We start from the raw sequence: 22445 nt of genomic DNA, 5'->3' as shown, positions 1-22445 counted from the left end.
AGTCGCTAAAGTCGTTCGCGTCTAAAACGGGTTAGCTGTATCTGAAGTCAAGTTATGTAGAGAAGTCAAGATTAAATAATCACAAATTTGAATACTGATAACCCTTTAATGAATGGGGGCTACCGTAAGATGCATGTCTTCTCAAGCTGGGTCTGTGATCTCTATATGAATGAAAAATCCCTCCTCGCATGCCCAATCTATTCATCTTCTTTCAATCCAGATGTATAATGGCAACAGTATCAAATCTTGCGCTTTTTCTTGTGGCGAGACTGGCCATCTCTTTATATATGCAAGGTAAGTCCTATTACTAACATAATACGTGGTTGAACAGTATATATATCTCACTAAACCTTAAGATAATATGTGTGTGTGTTTTGTCGCAGAGGCGGGAGCAGTTAAGTTTAATATACGGAACCAGTACGGGTACACAGTCTAGGTGGCGGGATTACCCGGAGCAGGGCAGCAGCTGAACCAGGGTCAGACATGGACGGTTAATTTGCCGGCGGCGACACAGTCGGGAAAATTCTGGGGCCGAACTGGCTGCTCTTTCGATGCGAGAGGCCGAGGAAGCTGTAAAACCGGTGACTGTGGCCGCCAACTGAGCTGCCAAGCCACGGGAGCCGTTCCCACCACGTTGGCCGAGTACACCCTCAATGGAACTAGCAACCAGGACTTTTACGACATCTCGCTGGTAAACGGCTTCAACGTTCCTCTTTCCATCACTCCTACCAATACTCAGTGCACCGCCCCTGCATGCAAAGCCGACGTGAATGCTGTGTGCCCCACTGAATTGAAGGTGGATGGCGGATGTAAAATTGTCTGCACTGTCTTTCAAACTGACCAGTATTGCTGCAGAGGTACCTATGTCGGCAACTGCCATGCCACAAACTACTCGGTGGTATTCAAGAACCAGTGTCCCCAGGCCTACAGTTATGCCAAGGGCGATGACCCCAGCAAATTCGTTTGCCCCTCTGGTAGTGCCGACTACGTTATTGTTTTCTGTCCATCTCACACCATACCGACGCACAAACACATACATGTATATATACGTATAAATGTGGAATAATATATTTAGTCGACAGACTATTTTAAGTGGGGAACAACCCACCTGATTTATTTCTCATGGGATTTCTTACATCGGGAATTTTGTTGGAATTTCTGGACAAGGTATGAATCTATTAACCACAGTATCATTTTAATTTTTAGATGACACGTATCATCTTTCATGGATTACTTTTTTTTTAAAGTTACCTTTGTATATACTTTGTTTGTTAACATTCGTTTTGCAAATAGTTTAATATTTTTTAAGGTTTCATAATTATTACTCTACGTGGCTATATTCGTTTCGATCTGGCTTTGCTGGAAGCTTTTACCACCATTCCTTCCACAGCTTCGCCGCCGGTTCGTACGGTATAAACCCCCATATCTTAGTCTTTAAAATTCATGAGCCAGTAAAATGACACAAAAACTGTGTAGAAATAAGGTGTATGAAGAATGCAAGAGGATATGGCAGCAGTTGGAATTTGGAGGACTTCGTGCCTCTTGGATCCAGCCAAAAGTCTGATGATCTAGCTCTTATAGGTGCACATTGATGAGATGTTTGAGATGTTTTCACTTGTATTGAAACCCCAGTAGATAGTTTCAGGTGGTTTGAACTTTTAGTGATACAAATTCTTCTATTGGTTTCTTATAAAAAAAACGTAGCAGTGGTATTTTTGGCGAGAATTATTTAAGCTCACCACTTGTGCTTTTCCTATAGTGGTTTGAATTGTGTGTGTCTAAAAAAAAAGGTTGAACTTTGTAGCACGTTTGAAGACATTGACAATCAAACTCTTTGGTAGAAGTAGGAGAAGGTATTTGGAGCAAGAAACTGCTTTAGTAGTATCTAATTCTGTATAATTGTGTAGTGATGCAATTTTGTATTGCCAATTTTCCATTATATTACATTAAGAAAGGAGGTTTATTGATTATATTTTTAAACTACAACCGCTTTCTCATAAGCACTATTCATGAACTGCTCAATTCCAAAGAAGGATGATTGAGTAATGGATTTGGATCTTTGGTTTGTCGTTTGCATAAGATTTTTAACATGGATGAATTCTCACCACATTTTGTTGTGATCTAGGGTTTACCAAGCGTTGATTAGCTTAATAATTACTCTGATTTTGGTTGATTCTGGCAAAGTTGAGGGTTACTAGTTACTCTGATTTTTGTTGGTTTTGGTAGGACTGAGACTTTTTAGGCTTCAACATTTTCTGACAATGAGAACAAAAGTTTTGTATTTATTTTGAAATATTTAAATGCTTTTAATTTGATAAATTCATTTTACAAGCTGTAAAGAGACCCCAAAATTCAGGTAAAAATTTTCTATACCCAAAGATTCATCCCCATCCCCATTCAATTGTCCTCTTCTATGTATGAGATGGAGAATGACAATTCTCCATTCTGTTGTCCTCTTATGTGTATGAGGTGGAGAATGATAATCGGATATAACATAGTTTGGTTATTTGTAAATTTCAAAGTACCATTGTGGACTCTGCATATGACATATTAAAGCCTAAGTAATGATCGCATGTAAGCGGAATTATTTAACAAATAATAATAGAAAGAGAGTTGTTTTAGAATGAAAAGAAATATAACATAAATTGATCTGAACCAAGTCCATTCTCATACGATCAGTGCTTCAATCCATGATCAGAAATTGAAGCAAATTAGCTCCAAAAACACTACAGTGTACAAAAACAGATGGCTTTTCCTTATTCAAAAATATAGAAGAGTTGAGGCACTCAAACATATTTAAACTGTTAGGGTTGGAATTGCCAAAAGACATTACTATCTGCATCTGTTTCAAAGAGGAAATTCCAACTAGAGAGCCAGAAATGAAGTAAACATGGGAAAGAAGGTTGAAGAGAGTCGAAGAAATGCAATTGGCAAGTATAAAGTAAAATTCTGCAGCAATTGCAGTATCCTCTATCCATTCCAAATAAATTGGTGCCTGACTCCTTTAAACATTCCAACAATGCAATTCTCAGGCTTGAATCCAAATTCCACACCTTTGTGACCATTCTTGCCACCTGAGACCAAAAGAGAGCTATCATGCAGAGCATGGAGATCCCTTCTGTTAGACATAATAGAAGGGATATTTTACAAGAATTCTTATGAAAAAATTATATATGTTTTTTGTGTCAAGATTTTAAGATTGCACTCAGCAACCTATCATCAGAGATATTTTTATCAGGTGTAATATTTGAAACCCTATGATAGATATATATGCAAATGTGTGAATATATTCAAAGTTATTGAACGCATGAGTTACTACCCTGCACAATTCCAGAATAGCTATAACACTTGAATGCTTATTGCCAGCATAGCTACTCTTAAGCATTGATAAAGAATCTCTAGATTTGGGAGAATCAATTATTATCATTGCACGACTCCCGGTGGAATGGAGCATCAATAAGTTTAAATGAATAGTTTACACAAAAAGAGAAACGATCCCAACGTTTTGGTTGTCCATGGCATTATTACTACTTATCTACTTGATAACATAAAATGTAGAAATGCAAAGTTTATCTCAAACTAGTAGCACTACATGAATCCTGCTAATGACACGACATGATTCCTGCCAATGACACAGGTTTGACATGGGAAGGCGGCAAATAGAACCAAAGAACATTCTTTTGTAATACATTGAAATGCTACTCTTATCCATTATTGGATTCATCTTATAAATGTATTCTTATGAAGAACTTGCTACATAGAAATATTGTTCATTTTTTATTTTGAGACAAATGTTCCCACCCTCCATCTATAATGAGACAAATTTTTTCTGAAATTCTACATCTCTTTCGAGTGTGTCTAATGCCTCTTCTAGTGCTGCACATGAGATGCTTTTCCTCCGAAAGTCCACATCTCTTCTAAATGTGTCTAACACCTCCTTATCAAGTGTTGCAGAAACAATCCCTCCTCTGTTGTACAAATCACCAACCAAACAATGAATACACCAAATGCATCCACAAAAAATCTTGCCTCCCCTTGCTCCTTGAAATGACACATAATGCCAAGCCCCCTGTTTTCTTAAATCACCCCTAAACCAGAAGCTAGCTTGGGATAATAAAAAATCTCCTACCTCCATGGCCTCCATCATTTAATATTGACCTTCTTACAACTTATTCACTTGATTCCACATGTGAACCTGTGAAAGCATTGAAATCCCTACTGGATGTAGTATAATGGCCCTAAAAGTAAAAACATTTTTTGGTACATGTGTAGCCGTAATCAAAAAAAAGAATTGGATGTTGGATTTATTTGATATTGTACTCAATTGCAATGCCCCTATTTCGCTAGAGAGATATAAAATATCTCTAATGTTACAAAAATCAACTCTAGATAACTTTTTTTTACTAAGATTTGCATTTTAAGCATATAGAAATCTACAAAATCTTAAATACCTCAAGAATATATAAATTTAAAGAAAGTAAATTTATCATCTTAAAGATCCTTCTCCACTCTAGAGGCATAAAAGAACCACCATCGATCAGTCTCTTGTAATTTGCTCACGATCACAAAACTCTCAAAAACAGTAACTGTCATACCCGAAAATAGTGCCTCTTTCAGTTAGTCCGTCAAACTGTGCTCTCCTATTCGCCTCATTGATTATATCAGCCAACACGGAACATAAGAAACAACTAAAGAAAATTTAAGCCATATTGATTGACAGATCAAATTCATATTTTTCCTCTTGCCCCAATGGCAATATCGAAATAAAATCTAACCTCAACATATGTAGAAAGATCCTCAAATTCAACTGACCACAGCATCGTCCAGCATTCTGTCATAACTCAGACTTGGTCTTTGCTTTCGACTCATGCCATTCTCATTGCCGGCTCACTGTGGCTTTGAAAAATTTCCAATAAAATTCCAAGTAGTAGGAAAGCTCCACTTTATTACTATCCCTTAGCTTTAAATGCCTTACGTCTGGATGATTTTTCACAACGTCCAAAGATCAAGATCGCGCCATTTAAAGGAGGTCAATAGCTGGCTGCAAATAATAGTCCACGATTATAGCACTCAAACAAACTTTATACTGATCCACTCTTCCATTCACCTCGCATCAAAACGAATCCTAGTAGAAATTCATCAAGAGGAAAAATAATTTAGAACAACGCTCCCTACAAACAACATGCCTAAAACAATGCCAAAGAATAATCCATCATCACACTCTGTATCGCATAGTAAACACCATGGTCACCCACTGTGATACCATATGAAAGTGCATGCATAATGGTGAAAATTCGATTGTGATTGATTCAAACGGGATGTCTCTAAATAGGCAATACAAAACCGAAACTGTTACAAAACTGCACGGTACAAACCAACCAAGTGGTTGTTTATTGGTTTAAACTAAAACTAAACTTACTAATTAATGTAATAGGCTAATATTATAAACATAGTTGTTTCTGGAAGATGTTAATTTTGTAATAGTCTAATATATAAACATTTGTTTTTTAAATTATAATAAAGCATATTTTACTATCAAGGTAACTATTTTTTCACTGCAAGTACTAGTATTAAGTATTGGAGTCTTGTATTTGCATCATTGGTGTAAGAGAATAGATGCTCGAGTCTCACCACTTACTATCAATTGAAAAAATTGATGTCTTCTTGTTGATATTGCATATAGGGGTAATTCATATATGTAATAAAAGTTGAATGAAAAATTATTTAAGTTCAAACAATAATAGTATCTCTTACACACTTCCTTCACATTTCATTTTTCAATGCATACACCTTAATTATTGGAACAAAATAGGGTTCTACCTAACCCATAGATACAGACCCATAAGCACAAAACTCCGAGCACAACAACTCCTAAATCTAAGATACAAATACTAGAACATAAATCGCAATAGATACACACCTGATATGACTACTACCACTAGTATTGAACCTCACATAGCTCATATCAGAACAAGATACCAACAAAGATACACACAACTCAGGATTCCAGAGATGAGGATTTTTTGGAAATAACACCAGTAGATTATCTATGCCTTACTGCTTCATATCACATACTTTTATTCCATTGATGCTCGACCAACAATACCAAAACCGCTTCCAACAACATACCACATCCAGTCCTAACCAGATAACCAGGTTTGACATCAATGAAAATATTCACACAAGTTTAACACAACCCTAACCCCCAACCTGATCCCTCAACCCTATATAGTAAACTTTATACCATATACCCTCAACCCTCAATTCTAAAGGTTATATGATAAACATTCAACATTATGCATTAACCCTATATTCTATACCTACAACCCCTAATCTTATAACCATATATACTCAATCCTAAACTCTATATAGGATAAACCATAAACAATATACCTTATACCCTAAACCCTATCCCTCAACCCAAGACCCTAATTCCCATATAATAAACCCTCGACCATGTATACACTCAACCATATACCCTCAAATCTAAACCATAAACTCTATATTATCAACCCAAAATCTTATCCCTCCACCCTTGACCATATAACTCCAAACTTCCATTATTATACCCCCAATCCTAAACCCTATACCACATACAAGCTCAAAATTAAATCCTAGAGAGGTATTAGGCCCAAAATTCTATAGACTAAACCCTCAACCCTATACACTCAACCCTAAAACTTATATCTTATACCCTCAACCCTAAAAGCTCAACCCTATGTAATCAACGCTAGCCCTATCCCTCAATGATAGGTCCAAAAGCTTATACGCTAAACCCTCAACCCTACATACACAACCCTAAACCCAATACCCTCAATCATAAACCCTATCTCTCAACCCTAGGTCCTAAAGCCTATAAGCCAAACTCTCAACCCTATACACTACACCCTATAACCTCAACCCTAAATTGTTTCCCTCAACCCTAGGTTCTAAATTGTACACGCTAAATGTATACTCTTAACCCTAAACTCTATAGCCATAACCCTATACCATGTATTGTCAACCCTAAACCATATCCCTCAACGCTAGGACCTAAAGTCAATAGGTTAAAACTTTAACCATATTCCACGAGGGCTTCACTAGTTAGACAATATTATATCACATGCATTCATATTGGAGGGTTTAATATCCCAAAGTTCTTTAAAAATATATTGCCAATTTGGTGAAAATAGGGGGTTTTAATTTAGGCTATGAGAAATACAATATTTGGTGAAAATAAGGAGGTTTAATTTGGGTTGTGTATGGGGAGGGGGTGACAAAAATTGAGTTTAGGATAATATTTTATAAAAATATGGGGATTCTTTAGTATATCATGAATGCACGTGCTATATCCTAGGTTCACTAAGTGAAGCCCCTATGCCATACTCTCAACCCTAGAACCTATACGCTCAACCCTAAAATCTATCCCCCTCAACCCTAAAATTTTTATCATATACCCTCAACCCTAAACCATATCTCTCAACCCTAGTCCCTAGAGTCTATAGGATGAACCTTAAACCCTATACACTCAATCATAAACGCTATATCATCAATCCTATACCATATACCCTTAAATTTCAACCCTACACTCAACACTATAGCATCCTATAATTGTACCCCTTTGCAATTTTGACCACATTTGGGTCTCCACCTTAGTGTTTATGCCCCTAGGCTTGATCTAGACCTGATTATACTCATACCACTCAAGTATTGTTGCATTTTTTAACTTTACATCAATTTGGTACTTTGTCCTAGCCCCAAAATATGGTAGGACTAGGGCCACCATGGTCCTCCTCATTTTGGGGCCCTCAAAAACCTAATTTAGAATTTAAAATTAAGTAGGATTCCTAGCTCCGTGTTAGCTCATGTTAGAAAATTAATTATAATTCTCGATGGGAAAGCAAAAAAGGAGGATTTACCCTCATTTTTTCATATCACATCCATCAATGAGAAAAATCACACATATGACATCAACCATTCAAGAATTCAAGAAATTGAGTAGTAATAGGTTTTCCTTCAAGCCTTGGAGCAACAACAAAGTCAAGATTCAAGCATTGAAGTAAAAATTTCCATCCTATTTTATTTAAGACTTCATAAAACCCTAATCCCGTGTGGACACAAACAAAACTTCATAAGGAGGAAACATTTACAAAGTTGCGATCTTCAGAATCGAGATTATTTGCAGAGACGAATCAATCCCCCTTCGATATACAAAAATTTCGGAGGACTATGGCAACCACCACCATAGTCCTAAAATTTTAGGTGCTCTTTCAAAGATCAAATCTGAGTTTTCATACATTTCTTAGATCCAAGTGCACAACGCAATTTCACATATGTAGCCCACTATTTTCATGTTTTTACCTTCATTTCCAACACTTGATCTTAATTCAGCAAATTAATTTACAAAAGAGGACCCCGAAATTAATCAATCCAATTAGTATTCATTTTTAATCTTTGTTCATTTATGATTGAATCTATTGGATTCCTCCTCTTTTAAATGTAATGGTCATCCCAAGCAAAACTTAGTGGTTTCCTCCCTCTAATGGTGGAAACCCTAATTTTTCACCATTATATTTTTTGTGAACCTGACTCCTTACACCTTTAATTCTAATTTATGTTCTCATATTTAAGTTCTTATCCAATTTAAAATTTAAGTTTTCATTTACAAGTTTGACTTTCTTGCAAATTTAAAAAATTTAGAGGTTAATTTCACTAAAACCCTAATTTTTAAATTTAAAATTAAGCTTGCGATTTTTTTAATTTGGATTAACTATTTTAGATCTGAGTGCTTTTCATATTTCAAAATTCAAAATTTCATTTACAAGTTCAATTACAAATTTTAATTCTAAAATTAAGTGGTTAAATTCTAAAACCCTAATTTAAAAAAAAAATTAAAATTGAGCTTGGGGTTTTTTTAAATTTTGAATTTACCATTTTAGAGTTGATTCAAATTCAAAATTTCAATATTAGATCTAATGTGAAATTTAAATTTTAAAATTAAGAGGTTATTTTCACAAAACTCTAATTTTTAAAATTTAAATTTATTAGTGGGTTGCATAATATTTCACAATTGTTCTTTATCTTTTCAAAATCACAAATCAATTTGGTTGTTTAATTGATCATTTTTACAAAATTTTGTATTGTTTAATTATTTTAAATTCAATTTCCAAATCTCAAGTTTCAAATTTCAAATTTCAATTTTCTTTGCTTTGTGCATGAGTTTTACTACTATTAGTCCAACCTATAGTATCCCAACGAGAAGAAGTTGTAGAATTAAGGCTTCCCAAGGTTTAATTACCGAGAGCATGGAGCCTAATTTGGAAACTTTATTTCATGAGGATGTGGGTGATTCTTCCAATCCTACAAATGATGTCATTTATCCTCATTATTTACATAATTCTCATGATGTGGATGAATCACTAAATAGGGTTTATGTTGACCAATTGGGCAAGATTTACAATCAATTTGAAAATCTTCAACAATGGATGAGTCATCAATACCCCGAAAGTGAGGCCCTACCACTAATTGAAGGATTAAAAATAATGGTTCAAAGTGTTAAAGTTGGTGTCGATTTGTTGTGTGGTATTTCTCATATTGTTGATACTAATATTGTGTGTATGAAGAGTTGTGTTGAAGTCCTTAGTTATACACAACCTCCTAGTCAAGACAACCAAATCGTTCCTATGACTTTACCTATGGCTAGTGTTCCCACTTTTACATCTAATATCATGCCTACTTCCACACAAAATTTCATGGCTACATATGTTAGTCAAGGGAGAAACTATAATAATAAAAATTCTTTTACACCTCCTACAAACCTTCCATTTGTTACCCAATCTTCTCCAATACCTACCTACAATAATGTTCCACCTCCTTATTCTCAAACCTTTCCTTTATATAACAATATCCCTCCTTATTCTCAACCCCTGCCTTCATGTAACAATATACCTCCTTATTCTCAACCCCTTCCTTCATACAACAATGTCAATCCTCAATCCAACATGTCTGATTTCAATCCATCCACCGAAGCTACCATCAATAAATTAGCTCAAACAATGTCTCCTTTGCAACAACAAATCGCTTTTATGAGTCAATCTAAGTATAATGTGCCCACATTTGATGTAACAAGCTCATTATCAAATCACATTTTTTAAGTTGTCCCCACTAAACATGTAGAAGTCCCTCAATTGGAGCTTTATAATGGAAAAGGTGATCCTTTGACTCATGTGAAAACTTTTCAAACTTTGTGTAGTGACTTTTCTTGTGATCAAAGGCTTTTAACTAAATTGTTTACTAGAACACTTAGAGATAAGGCTTTGCAATGGTATTGTTCTTTGCATCCTTATTCTATTACTTCATTTCAACAATTGACTAATTCTTTCATTCAAAAATTTCACAATAACATTGGTCCTAATATTACATTGACTAATTTTATGCATTGTAAGAAAAGTGTTAAAGAAAAAGTGACTGATCAGATTGGTAGATATGAACATTTGTATTCGCAAATTGCTTTTGTGTCTGACCAAGATATTTAAAGAGTTTTCATTTCTAATTTTCAAAAAGAAATTAGAGACAAACTTCACTTTTTTGATTTTATTTCATTTACATAGTTATGCACATTACTTCACAACTATCACCTTACCGTGAGTCAATTGGAACAATCCTCTTCAATGACTCTGATTGATAAAAGTGAAAGTGTTCAGCAACCCTTTTGAGAAGTTCAAACCGAATAAGGGATTCATCAAATTCAATGACAACAACAACAATCGAGTAGTAACTACAACAACAGATGTGCCTCCTTTGTCCAAATACTTTAGAAAAGAATTCACTCCTCTCAATGAATCTTTGCATAGTATTATATCATAGTTATTATAAAGAAATGTATTAAACCTACCCAATATTACGCCACTTGATACATCAAAGCCTTTTTTGCCTTCTTATGATGCCAAATCTTTCTACCAATACCATTGTCAACCCGGTCATGACACTGAAAAGTGTTATTCCTTGAGAAGTGAGATTCAAGACTTGATTGATAATAATACCATGTTTGTAGCTAGTGTGAATGATAAAGGAAACAAATTTGTAGCTCCTCCTAATCAAAATATTTAAATCTTAACTAATCCTTTACCTTCCCATTCCACTATTGTGATTGAGATTGATCGTCTTGCTATCTCTCCTAATGAAGTTGGGCCTTCAGTCTAATAATGTGGTGAATCTTATTGATAAAACTCAATCTCCTAAAGACAGATGCATTGCATTTGATGCTAGTGAAACTATTGAAAAACCTGATGGTCCATTATATATCATTGTGAAAATAAACAACATTCTCTCACAATTTTTTATTGATCCTACACATATGGTTAATGTTATAATTGAAGAATATCTTTATACTTTATAATTGAATCAAGTAACATATGATAAATCTGATGTGATAGTTAAAGTCTTTGATGGTTTCTCTTGTCCTTCTATTGATTCTATTACACTTCCTATTGATGTTATGTCTAAATGCTTAGATGTTGTCTTTGATATAATTCCTACATCCGATCAATTTCATGCGAAGTTGGAACATCCTTGGCTCTCTTTCCTAAAAGTGATTGCTTCTACTGTTCATAAGTGTTTGAAATTTTCTCATGATGGTAAAATCATAACTATTAATAATAGCATGTATCAACCTATGGTGAGGCATGGAAATGTTTGTCTTGATTAGTTTTTCTTTGAACAATTCCAACCTCTTCAACCTAGAAGTGATGCTCTCCTTAAATCATATCAAAAATGAAAAATTGAGATGATTTTATCCTTTAGTAAACCTAAAAATCCAACAATTAGTCTTCCTCTAACTAATGATCATATGTCTCTTCTTAAGGATGAGTCTATTCTTTCTCGTAAGGAATAATCTATTCCTTATCTTAAGGATGAGTCTATTCTTCCTCCCAAGGATAAGAAAAGCTCTTCCTCCTAAGGGTCAAACTATTCCTCTTTCTAAGGATAAACATATTATTCCTCCTAAGGATAGACCTATTCCTCCTCCTCATGATGGACCCAGTCTTCTTCCCACACTTATTTCTCCTTTATATGTTGTGGTTCTATCTTCTATGTCTTTTACAAAGAAAAACGCCCAACATCTCCTATTTTTCAACCTAAAAAGCCTTCTTCCATGCATCCAACTTTAAAAGAAGAAAATAACCCTATGCCTATTACTCCTAAACCTTTACAACCATCAAATAAAACTAAACGAAATATTTGTGTGAGAGAATGTCGATGGAGACATCATGCTAAGTCTCGTGAACTTGCTTCTCAAAATACTTCTTCCCTAAATATACCAAATCTTGATATAATACCATTTTCTCAACCTTCGCCTAACCCTAGGGAAGAAGCTCACCCTAATTCTCTGAGAGGTAAAATCTAATACTTTCAGTATATCTTAAAGTCTAATGCTTTCAATATTTCTCAAAGTCTGATCTTTCCTTATACCTTTCTCATCTTCATTAAAGTTTGATGCTTTCAATATTTGTTTGTTCCTAAATGGGCTTGTATTGCTTTTATTTTGATCTTCCTTCATGTGTCTCCTATGAAAGTGGATTCTTTCCCTTTTCAGGTGGTGTTATTTCTTATAGTTATGACTTTGAATTGGGTTTGACTCTCACTGCTTCATTCTTCCTATTTCACAGTTCCTATTGAGGTGGTGGTTCCCCTAGAGAGATGGTGATTGGCCTTGTGGGAGAGGTTGGAAGTGGCTCTATGAGGAATTCTCTTGTCTTTTTCTACTTCAGTGTGGGGTTATATCATGTGTGTCTCTTCATCCTAGAGGTTTCTTCCTCTACTACAACTATTTACATGGGATCCTTTTCTATTGAGGTGGAGAGGAATTTTGGTGGAGTGGTTTGGACTTGTTGGTTAGAGGCCTATGTTGACTAATGTAAGCTAGTGTTGGGAGCCATTTTAAAATCCAATGTGAAGGTTTGGGAAGCCTATCAAAAAAGTCTATTCCACTTCATGCTTTTGGTGGTTTGGGAGGTTTGATTTTTTCTAGTTTTAATTCTATGTAATATCTCTAGGATACTGGATTTTAAGGTGATGGGAACCTTGCTAAAACCCATTGTTATGGAACTAAGGGAGCCTAAAAAAACTCTTTGCTCATGTTTGTCTAAGAAGTTTAATCTAATCACTTTGGCCTTCTGATTTTACAACTAGTTCTTTAATCCTTAGCTTGTGTTGTATGGCTATGGGTTGGCCACTAGTTGCTTGAGTATTATTTAGTTGGAATGTTCTTCTGTGAGTGGGTCACAAATCATTACAAAACTTGAGGGTTTTGGATCCATTCAAAACTTGTTATTCGGGATTTTGGAACCCCTCAAAACCAACTTTTTCCTTAATAAAAAATAATAGATACACCAAGTCTAGTACTTGCTTATGAATAATAAATTTAAATCTACATCTCTATAAAATAAATATTGGTTGGTGTACTTTCCTCAAAACCCACACATACTAATCCAAAATTTTCTTTCTATCTACAATTAAATTTTTCTATGCCCCTACCATCCTCTATATTACTTTGGTATTTTGTTCTTTTATTTAATATGTAACACAAACTATCCACTGCACATTTTCTTACAAATTCTTCATGTTTATTTTATTTTTAATGATATTAATCTTTCCTCTATTCTTTCTATATGCCCCTTTTTGGATTATCTCTTTTAGCAACCTCCTTAAATATACAACATTTTAAATAAGAAGTCTTTAAATTATGCAATATGCACCTTTCTATTATTTTCCTCCCTCACACATTTGACATCCCTTCCATGCACTCCTCTTGTGACAATCTATGCCAAAAAAACCCTATATATATAGACATGCATATACACAAACACATGCACATGCACACGCATGCAGATGTGTGTGTAGGAACACTCACACACACACACACACACACATCTTCAAATATTTTATTGGCACCCCTCAATTATTCTTCTCACATGGTCGCTTCTATCTTTCTCTATTTCATACACCTTAAATCTTCCCACTCTTCACATCTATATAGTGTAAGTTGGCCTAGTAGTGGAGTGTGTGTGTTCTTGAAAGAGTTGTCACAAGTTCAAATCCCATAAGGGGTAAGGTATGTATGCCTTGTTTGCAGTACAATTAGGTACCTCCCGTGAGGATTATCTTTCCCATTGCTGTTAAAATTAGTCCCAGTCGTAACTCTAAACAAAATCATTATTTGTCTATTAGTGCTCAAAAATATGATTTTGTTTTGACTTGCGATTTAATTGATTTATTAAACTAACATACTAGTTTCGCTATTGTGACATTTGGTTAAGTAATTCCGCCAGTGTAGAAGGATTGTGGCTCCGCATAGGGGTCGCAACCCTATGTGGAACCACATGGTTCCACATAGGATCGCGACCCCTTGTGGAGGCATGATCCAATGAAGACTAGTGGTATATATCCTCCATCTTTTATTGAATAAAATACACAACATGATACATGTGGTGAATGGCATAAGGGATAATTGCTTGGTCTTCGTATCTACAAAGGCAAACTGATAAGTCATAAAATCAGTTTTATATTTCTTTAAATCAAACAATAACAGTTAAATTCATTGTCTCAGAATTTTGATTATTCTAAAAATCGACACAATTTGTTTACATTTACATGGTATCAGAGCCTAACTACTTAAAGATCTGAATAGACTGAAAAGGAAGTTTACAAAATTGAAGAGTTCTAAAATGGCAAACACAATCAGATTCGAGGATAGACTCGAAGGAGCAGCAAATTTTTTGGCTTGGAAAGTTAGAATTATGATAGTGTTAAAAGAGAACAAAGTAATCAAATTCATAAAAGAAGACAAGCCCGAACCTGTAGACGAACGTGAGAAAACTGTATGGAATGGAGGAAATGATAAAGTTGTTAAAATCATGATAGATGCAGTAAGGGATCACATAATACCACTTATATTAAAACATGACAATGCATATGAAATGTTCAAAACCCTTGAAAGGACGTATGAAATAAACAATCTAAGAAAAACTCTAGCTCTAAAAAGAAAGTTGAACCACATAAGTATAAATAAAGGTCAAACAATAAACTCATACTTCATGAGGATAGGTTCACTCAGAGATCAACTGTAAAAACTTGATTATCATGTCGAGAAGCAAGAACTATCAATGATTACCCTAGACGGATTACTTGAATCCTGGGAATCATTCAAACAAGGCATAAATGCAAGGGATAAATTCACAGAATTTGATCAACTAAGGGATGACTGTCTCCTTGAAGAATCAAGGCAAATGAAAGGGGGAAATAACAAAACTAAAGATGAAGACCTCCACATTCTAAATACCGACTCTCGAAAGGAAAGAAAGAAGAGAAACTTCAAGAAGAGAAAATCCCATAATGGGAAAATCTTTCATAAGAAAGACATGTCAAAAATCCAATGTCATAGATGTGATTAGTATAGACATATGTCATTTAACTATCCTGATAAAGTAAAAAAGTAGGTATCGTTCACCAAAGTAGAGAGGAATATAGAACTTGAATCTAAGAAGTTTGTATTATATTCAGCACTATCAAGTCAAGCTTCAAACAAGTCTAACACTTGGGTGATAGATAGTGGATCGTCAAGACATGTCACCAGATTCAGAGAATTACTAGACTTAATGGAACAGGGATCAAATGAAGAGATAACAATAGGGGATGACTCTGCACATCCTGTAAAGGGTGTTAGGACATGTACAATCAGACTGAAGTTTGGAATCTCAATCCAACTCACCGGGGTAATATTTGTACCAGGCATCAAAAGGAACTTAGTCTCTATCTCTGCACTTGAGGATGATGGATATAGAGTCTCATTCATAGAAGGAAAGGTAATGGCATGGCCAAAAACAACCACCTTTAAAAGAGCACAAGTGATTGGTTACAGACAAAGACACCTCTATGAATTGTGTAATGAGCAAAATCAAACCTTACTTCATGAAGTCATAGATCAAGAAGAAATTTGGCATAGAGGACTAGGGGACTTACATTTTCGTGCTCTACCCTCTATGGAGAAATTAGTCACATGACTACCTAAACTAAAGCCAATTCATTCAGATGTTTGTAAAGGCTGTGCACTAGGGAAAAACACTAAAAGCTCTTTTCCCTGTAGTTCTAGAAAAACTAAAGGAGTACTAGAACTAGTTCACTCTGACTTATGTGGGCCCATGTCTGAACTATCACTAGGAAACACATTATACTATGTAATCTTTGTAGATGATTTTTCTAGGAAAACTTGGATTTATTTCCTTAAAAGTAAAGAATCTGAATATATTCTTAGGAAATTTAAAGAGTTCAAATCTATTACAGAAAATCACCCTGGTAGGAAAATCAAAACTCTTAAGACTGACAATGGTAGGGAATACACATTAGAAGTATTTAAAGAGTTTTGCAAAGATGCTGGGATTAAGAGGGAGTTCACTGTACCCTACAATCCTCAACAAAACGGGGTTGCTGAAAGAAAAAATAGAACAATAGTAGAAGCGGCAAGGGCTATGTTGTTAGATCAGAACCTAGAAACTGCACTTTGGGGAGAAAACACTAATACCGTTGTATACATTCAAAAAAGATGTCCTCACTCTCATATTGGTGACAAAACTCCCGAAGAAGTCTTTACTAGAATTAAATCTGATATTAGCCATCTCAAAATATTTGGATGTCTTTTTTATATTCATGTACCTAAAGAGAAAAGAACTAAATTAGAACCTACTGGACAGAAAGGGATTTTTGTAGGATATAGTGAAACATCTAAAGCCTACCAAATATTCATCCCTGGTCAAAGACAAATAGAATTAAGCAGAGATGTCATATTTGAGGAAGATATAGCTATTAACAAAAGAAGGAGTTCCATCACACCTGAAATCCCAACTAATTCCATTAATTTGGAAGAAGATTCTCTTTCTAAAACTCAGAGGGAGCATCCTGAGGATAACACCTTGGAACTTGAGAACACTACAACAGAGAATCCCAGGAAGAGGCCACTATGGGCCACAAAAACAGTACAGGAAGCAGAATCCTTTGTAGCACCTAGAGGAACATTTAGAGAAAGCAAAAGACCTTTAAAGTTTTCTAGCTATGTTACTCTAATGACATACCTCATAAATGTTGAACCTTCAAGTGCCAGAGAGGCTCTTAAATAGTAAGTATGGAAGGATGCCATGATAGAGGAATATCAATCTATCTTAAAGAATGATGTGTGGAAAATTGTGCGTAGACCTAAAGGAAAATCTGTTGTATCTTCTAAATGGCTCTTTAAAATTAAGCATGCTGCTGATGGCAGTATAGAAAAATATAAGGTAAGATTTGTTGCTCGAGGCTTCTCATAGAAGGAAGGAATTGACTATGAAGAAACATTTGCACCTGTTGCACGATACACTTCTATTAGAACAATCCTGGCTATAGCAGCATCTAAAGGATGGAAAGTTCATCAAATGGATATAAAAACTACATTTTTTAATGGAACAATTGAAGAAGAAGTATATCTAGAGAAACCTGAGGGATTTGAGGTAAATAATGCTAAAACACATGTATGCAAGTTAGATAAAGCACTATATGGATTAAAACAAGCTCCCAGAGCATGGTATGAAAGAATTGACAGTTACTTATTAGAGATAGGTTTCTCTAAAAACATTGTTGATCCAAATCTGTATTTCAAAATAATCAAAGGTGAAATGTTGATACTCATATTATATGTAGATGACTTATTAATTACAAGAAAAGATCATTGCATTGCAAAATACAAACAGGAACTAGCTTCAGAGTTTGAGATGAAGGATTTATGTCTACTCCATTATTTCCTTGGATTAGAAGTATGGCAAAAACCAGATGGTATTTATGTAAATCAAGGTAAATATACCATTGACATTCTGAAGAGATTTGGAATGATGAATTGTAAGCCAATGTCATCTCCTATGGAAACAAACCTACATAAACTAAAAGAAGCTATAGCAGATCCCAAATTTGCAGATTCAACATTATACAGATAGATTATTGGATCATTAATGTACCTAGTCAATACCAAATTTGATATATGTTATGCAATAAATGCACTCAGCCAACACATGGTTGAACCCAAAGAAATACATTTGATTGCAGTAAAGCATATATTGAGATATCTACAAGGTACCTTGGACTATGGACTGCATTATGAACACACTACATTGAACCTACATGGATACTTTGATTCTGACTGGGCTAGAAGCGTGATAGATAGGAAGAGCACTTCAGAATGTTGTTTCAGCTTAGGATCAACTATGGTATCTTGGATCTACAAAAAACAATCATCCATAGCTTAGAGCTCCACAAAAGCTAAATATATAGTTGTATCCATGGCAGCTAAGGAAGCCGTATGGTTGAGAAAATTGATAGTAGGACTGTTTGGTGAAAGTCTGAAGCCTACTATCATTCATTGTGACAATCAAAGCTACATTAAACTTTCAATGAATCCAGTTTTCCATGATAGATCCAAGCACATTGAGATCCCATATCACTATGTAAGAGACATGATAGAGAGAAAGGTAATAAGACTAGAATATGTCAATACAGGAGATCAAACAGCTGACATTCTCACCAAACCCCTAGCAAGAGTGAAAATTGATCACTTCAGAGGGTATCTTGGTATGGTTAAAATGTAATTGATATCTAAAATTATGTAAACTTCTTGGTCATATATTTGAGTATATGAAGTATGTAACCTTTCCCTGTGTTCATTCCTAAAGGATGACGATTCTTTAGTTAATAAACTCTTGTATTTTAACATTGTAAGGTGACGATCTTATAAATGTTTTTTAAGATCATATAAACTAAAAATTAGACAATTTGACTATCAGTAATATGATAAATTATAGTAGACATTATGTAAGTGGATTAATGTAAGTGCACATACTATAACAGGGATATCAAAGTGAGCATATCCTTAGTATCACAGGCTGATACTTAAAATTGGATATCAAAGTGAGTATATCCTTAGAATCATAGGCTGATTCTTCACACCTAGATGATGTAATTATCATGAGATTAGTGTTGAACTAAATTAAGTTTTAGGTCTATACTCCTAAGACTAAGAGGGAGTGTTAAAATTAGCCTTAGTCGTAACTCTAAACAAAATCATTATTTGTCTATTAGCGCCCAGAAATAAGATTTTGTTTGGACTTAAGATTTAATTGATTTATTAAACTAACATACTAGATTTTCTATTGTGACATTTGGTTAAGTAATTCCGCCGGTGTAGAAGGATCGTGGCTCCATATAGGGGTCACGACCCTATGTGGAACCACGTGGTTCCACATAGGGTCGTGACCCCATGTGGAGGCACAATCCAATGAAGACTAGTGGTATATATCCTCCATCTTTTATTGAATAAAATACACAGCACGATACATGCAGTGAATGGCATAAGGTGGTTCCACATAGGGTCGCGACCCCATGTGGAGGCACAATCCAATGAAGACTAGTGGTATATATCCTCCATCTTTTATTGAATAAAATACACAGCACGATACATGTAGTGAATGGCATAAGGGATAATTGCTTGGTCTTCATATCTACAGAGGCAAACTAATAAGTCATAAAATTGGTTTTATATTTCTTTAAATCAAACAATAATAGTTAAATTCATTGTCTCAGAATTCTGATTAGTCTAAAAATCAATATAGTCTGTTTACATTTACAATTGCATTATATATTATTTTAATCTAAAGCTCAGCCTATTGATTTCATGCATCTATTTATCTTCAACTGCTAATGCATGTCTGCTTGTTGTTTGTATATTCTTTTAATCTACCATGTAATCAGTAGAAAATTCAACTATCTTCTATGATGGTTTTATCAATGCTAGTATTTTTTTTTTTTTTTAACTTTTCGTAATCCAAACCTTTGTATACTACTATCTTCTCACTATTTGTTCACTTTTTTGTCACAACACAAACAAATTTGGCCAGAACACAAACAAATTTGCAAATGCCCAATTTGTCTTAGTGAAATGGGAGGCAAGGCATCTATTATATAGATAATGTGAAGAGAGGTGACATTATGGCACCACCAATAATACATCTACAAATATAAATAATGGACTGCGGGATTTAATAGAAATTTCTTGTCCCAGTGACCATTATTTTTTTTATCTGCCAATGGACATTACCACCATCTGTGTTATTACTATCATAAATGAAAGAAGATGACTTTAAAATAATACATTACTTTTTAAATTCCATTTTGAATCAAAATATTAAATAGATTCATCTCTAAAAAATTCATAATTTTTTTACATTAAAAAATAAATTATAATGATATAGATAAATTCACAAAATCATTTAATCAAATTTATATCTATAATTAACTTTTAGATAAATATTTAAAAACAATATATTTTTAATTATTTAATAATTAAACTAAATATAAAAAACCATATAATCGAAATATAATATTTATGACTAGATTTATTAATTATTTAAAATATTATTAGTAATTATCTATAAAATAACAGGCTGTGTTTGAATCCTCGCTCCTACATAACTTTCATTATAAAACATGTCAATATAATTAACTAAATTTAACATGCATAGTCAAGGCTTTAGAAATTCACGCAACCTTAGGATATTGAAAACCAGAGATCGCTGCTTTGAATAGAAATAAATAGATTTTGATGATGCAGAAAATGTCAAACCGGAGGTAACAGAAGTTTGATTATTGATGACCTTACGAATTTAAAAAGACTTGGGCTCTCATACGATAGGCGGCCTTGAAGTCATGTCTAGGCTTCTACAGTAAAATCTAAAAGCTTTCAAAGAAAAGCTTGAATGTGACATACATCGCTTCTCAAGGCTTCGTTGGTAACAGTAAATGGTAAATCCCTCCTCATATATACAATGTATTGATCTTCATTCAATCCAGGCTGTATAATGCCAACAGTTTCAGATCTTGCACTTCTTGTAGTTGATCTGGTCGCATCTTCATATAAAACCTAGACAAATTAAAAAAGACAAATTGGGAAAAGAAAAATTAAAAAGGGACAAGAGGGCTCTTAAAGTCGGGTCTTTGCTTCTTTGCTTCCTCCTTACCTTCGTAGGAGGTGGAGCTCTCTATATAAGTGACATACCCTTCCTTGTATCTTCATTCAGTCTTTGCTGTAAGCGATATAGATACTAGTTATAATGGCAAAAGTATCAGATCTTGCGCTTCTTCTTGTGGCTGGAATGGCCATATCTCTTTATATTCAAGGTAAGCTGTCATAGTAACATAATGGGTGTTGCAAGTAGTAGAATAGTATATACATTTCCAAGGCTAACAATAATAGTATGTGTGTGAGATTTGTCGCAGAGGCGGGAGCAGTTAAGTTTGATATACGGAACCAGTGCGGGTACACAGTCTGGGCGGCGGGATTACCCGGAGGAGGGCAGCAGCTGACCCAGGGTCAGACGTGGACGGTTAATTTGGCGGCGGGGACACAGTCGGCAAGATTCTGGGGCCGAACTGGCTGCTCTTTAGATGCGAGCGGCAAAGGAACCTGTCAAACAGGTGACTGCGGCGGCCAACTGAGCTGCACAGTCTCGAGAGCTGTTCCCGCCACGCTGGCCGAGTACACCCAGAGCGACCAGGACTACTACGACGTCTCCCTGGTGGACGGATTCAACATTCCTCTTTCCATCAGCCCTACCAATACACAGTGCACCGCTCCTGCATGCAAAGCCGACCTGAACGCCTGCCCTGCTGAATTGAAGGTGACTGGCGGATGTAAGAGTGCCTGCGTTGCCTTTCAAGCCGACCAGTATTGCTACACTGGCAGCTATACCAACAGCTGCCCTCCGACAAACTACTCAATGATATTCAAGCAGCAATGCCCTCAGGCCTACAGCTCTGCCAAGGACGATACAGCCACATTCACTTACCCCTCTGGTACTGACTACAGTGTTGTATTCTGTCCCTAGATATATATAGGATTATGTTTATGTGTGGAATAATATATCAATAAGAAATGTCATCTTCGAATTGACACCGGTGGTGTAGCCGCATAGTTGCATCTCTCACCACTTATTACCAATAAAACATTGCTGTCATCTCACCACTAATGAGAGAAGGGTGATTAATCTCACGCAATATACTGTTATGAGAAAATATTAATATATACTTTAAAATTCTATTTTCTTTATATTTCAAAATTAAATATCTCTCTATATAGTTTTGTAATCTGTTATTTCATAGATAAGATTATAGATTCTTGTCCTCTTATTATTATTACTGCAATTATACGATTATTCATAATTTTTTTAAATATGTAAATTAATAAAAACATTGGTAGAACTATCTTGTTGAAAGAAATAAAGTCATTTCCTTAAGAAGAATATACATTTGTAATTGTACATCATCTTTTTTTTTTTTTACATAAAATTCAATATTGACAATTGTGTCTTTTGTTGGATAAGGTTCTCCTAAGGAAT

At 34.8% G+C, this 22445-nt stretch overlaps 1 protein-coding gene and 1 pseudogene across 1 annotated transcript; both read left to right on the top strand.

Annotated features, from left to right (window-relative positions):
* The first annotated feature begins 227 nt into the window (after positions 1-227).
* LOC131857795 (pathogenesis-related thaumatin-like protein 3.8) lies at positions 228-1592 on the top strand (annotated as a pseudogene).
* A 19548-nt stretch (positions 1593-21140) lies between these two features.
* Positions 21141-21935, top strand: LOC131070839 (pathogenesis-related thaumatin-like protein 3.8). The gene is made up of 2 exons (XM_058006508.2): positions 21141-21228; positions 21328-21935. Exons 1-2 carry the CDS (start codon positions 21162-21164, stop codon positions 21933-21935), a joined length of 675 nt encoding a protein of 224 aa, XP_057862491.2. The 5' UTR covers positions 21141-21161.
* The last annotated feature ends 510 nt before the right edge of the window (positions 21936-22445 follow it).

The sequence above is a fragment of the Cryptomeria japonica genome, chromosome 8 (assembly GCF_030272615.1).
Source record: "Cryptomeria japonica chromosome 8, Sugi_1.0, whole genome shotgun sequence".
In the NCBI taxonomy this organism is placed as follows: Eukaryota; Viridiplantae; Streptophyta; class Pinopsida; order Cupressales; family Cupressaceae; genus Cryptomeria; species Cryptomeria japonica.
The sequence above is the reverse complement of the archived record's forward strand: the minus strand, read 5'-3'. Positions and strand labels throughout refer to the sequence as shown.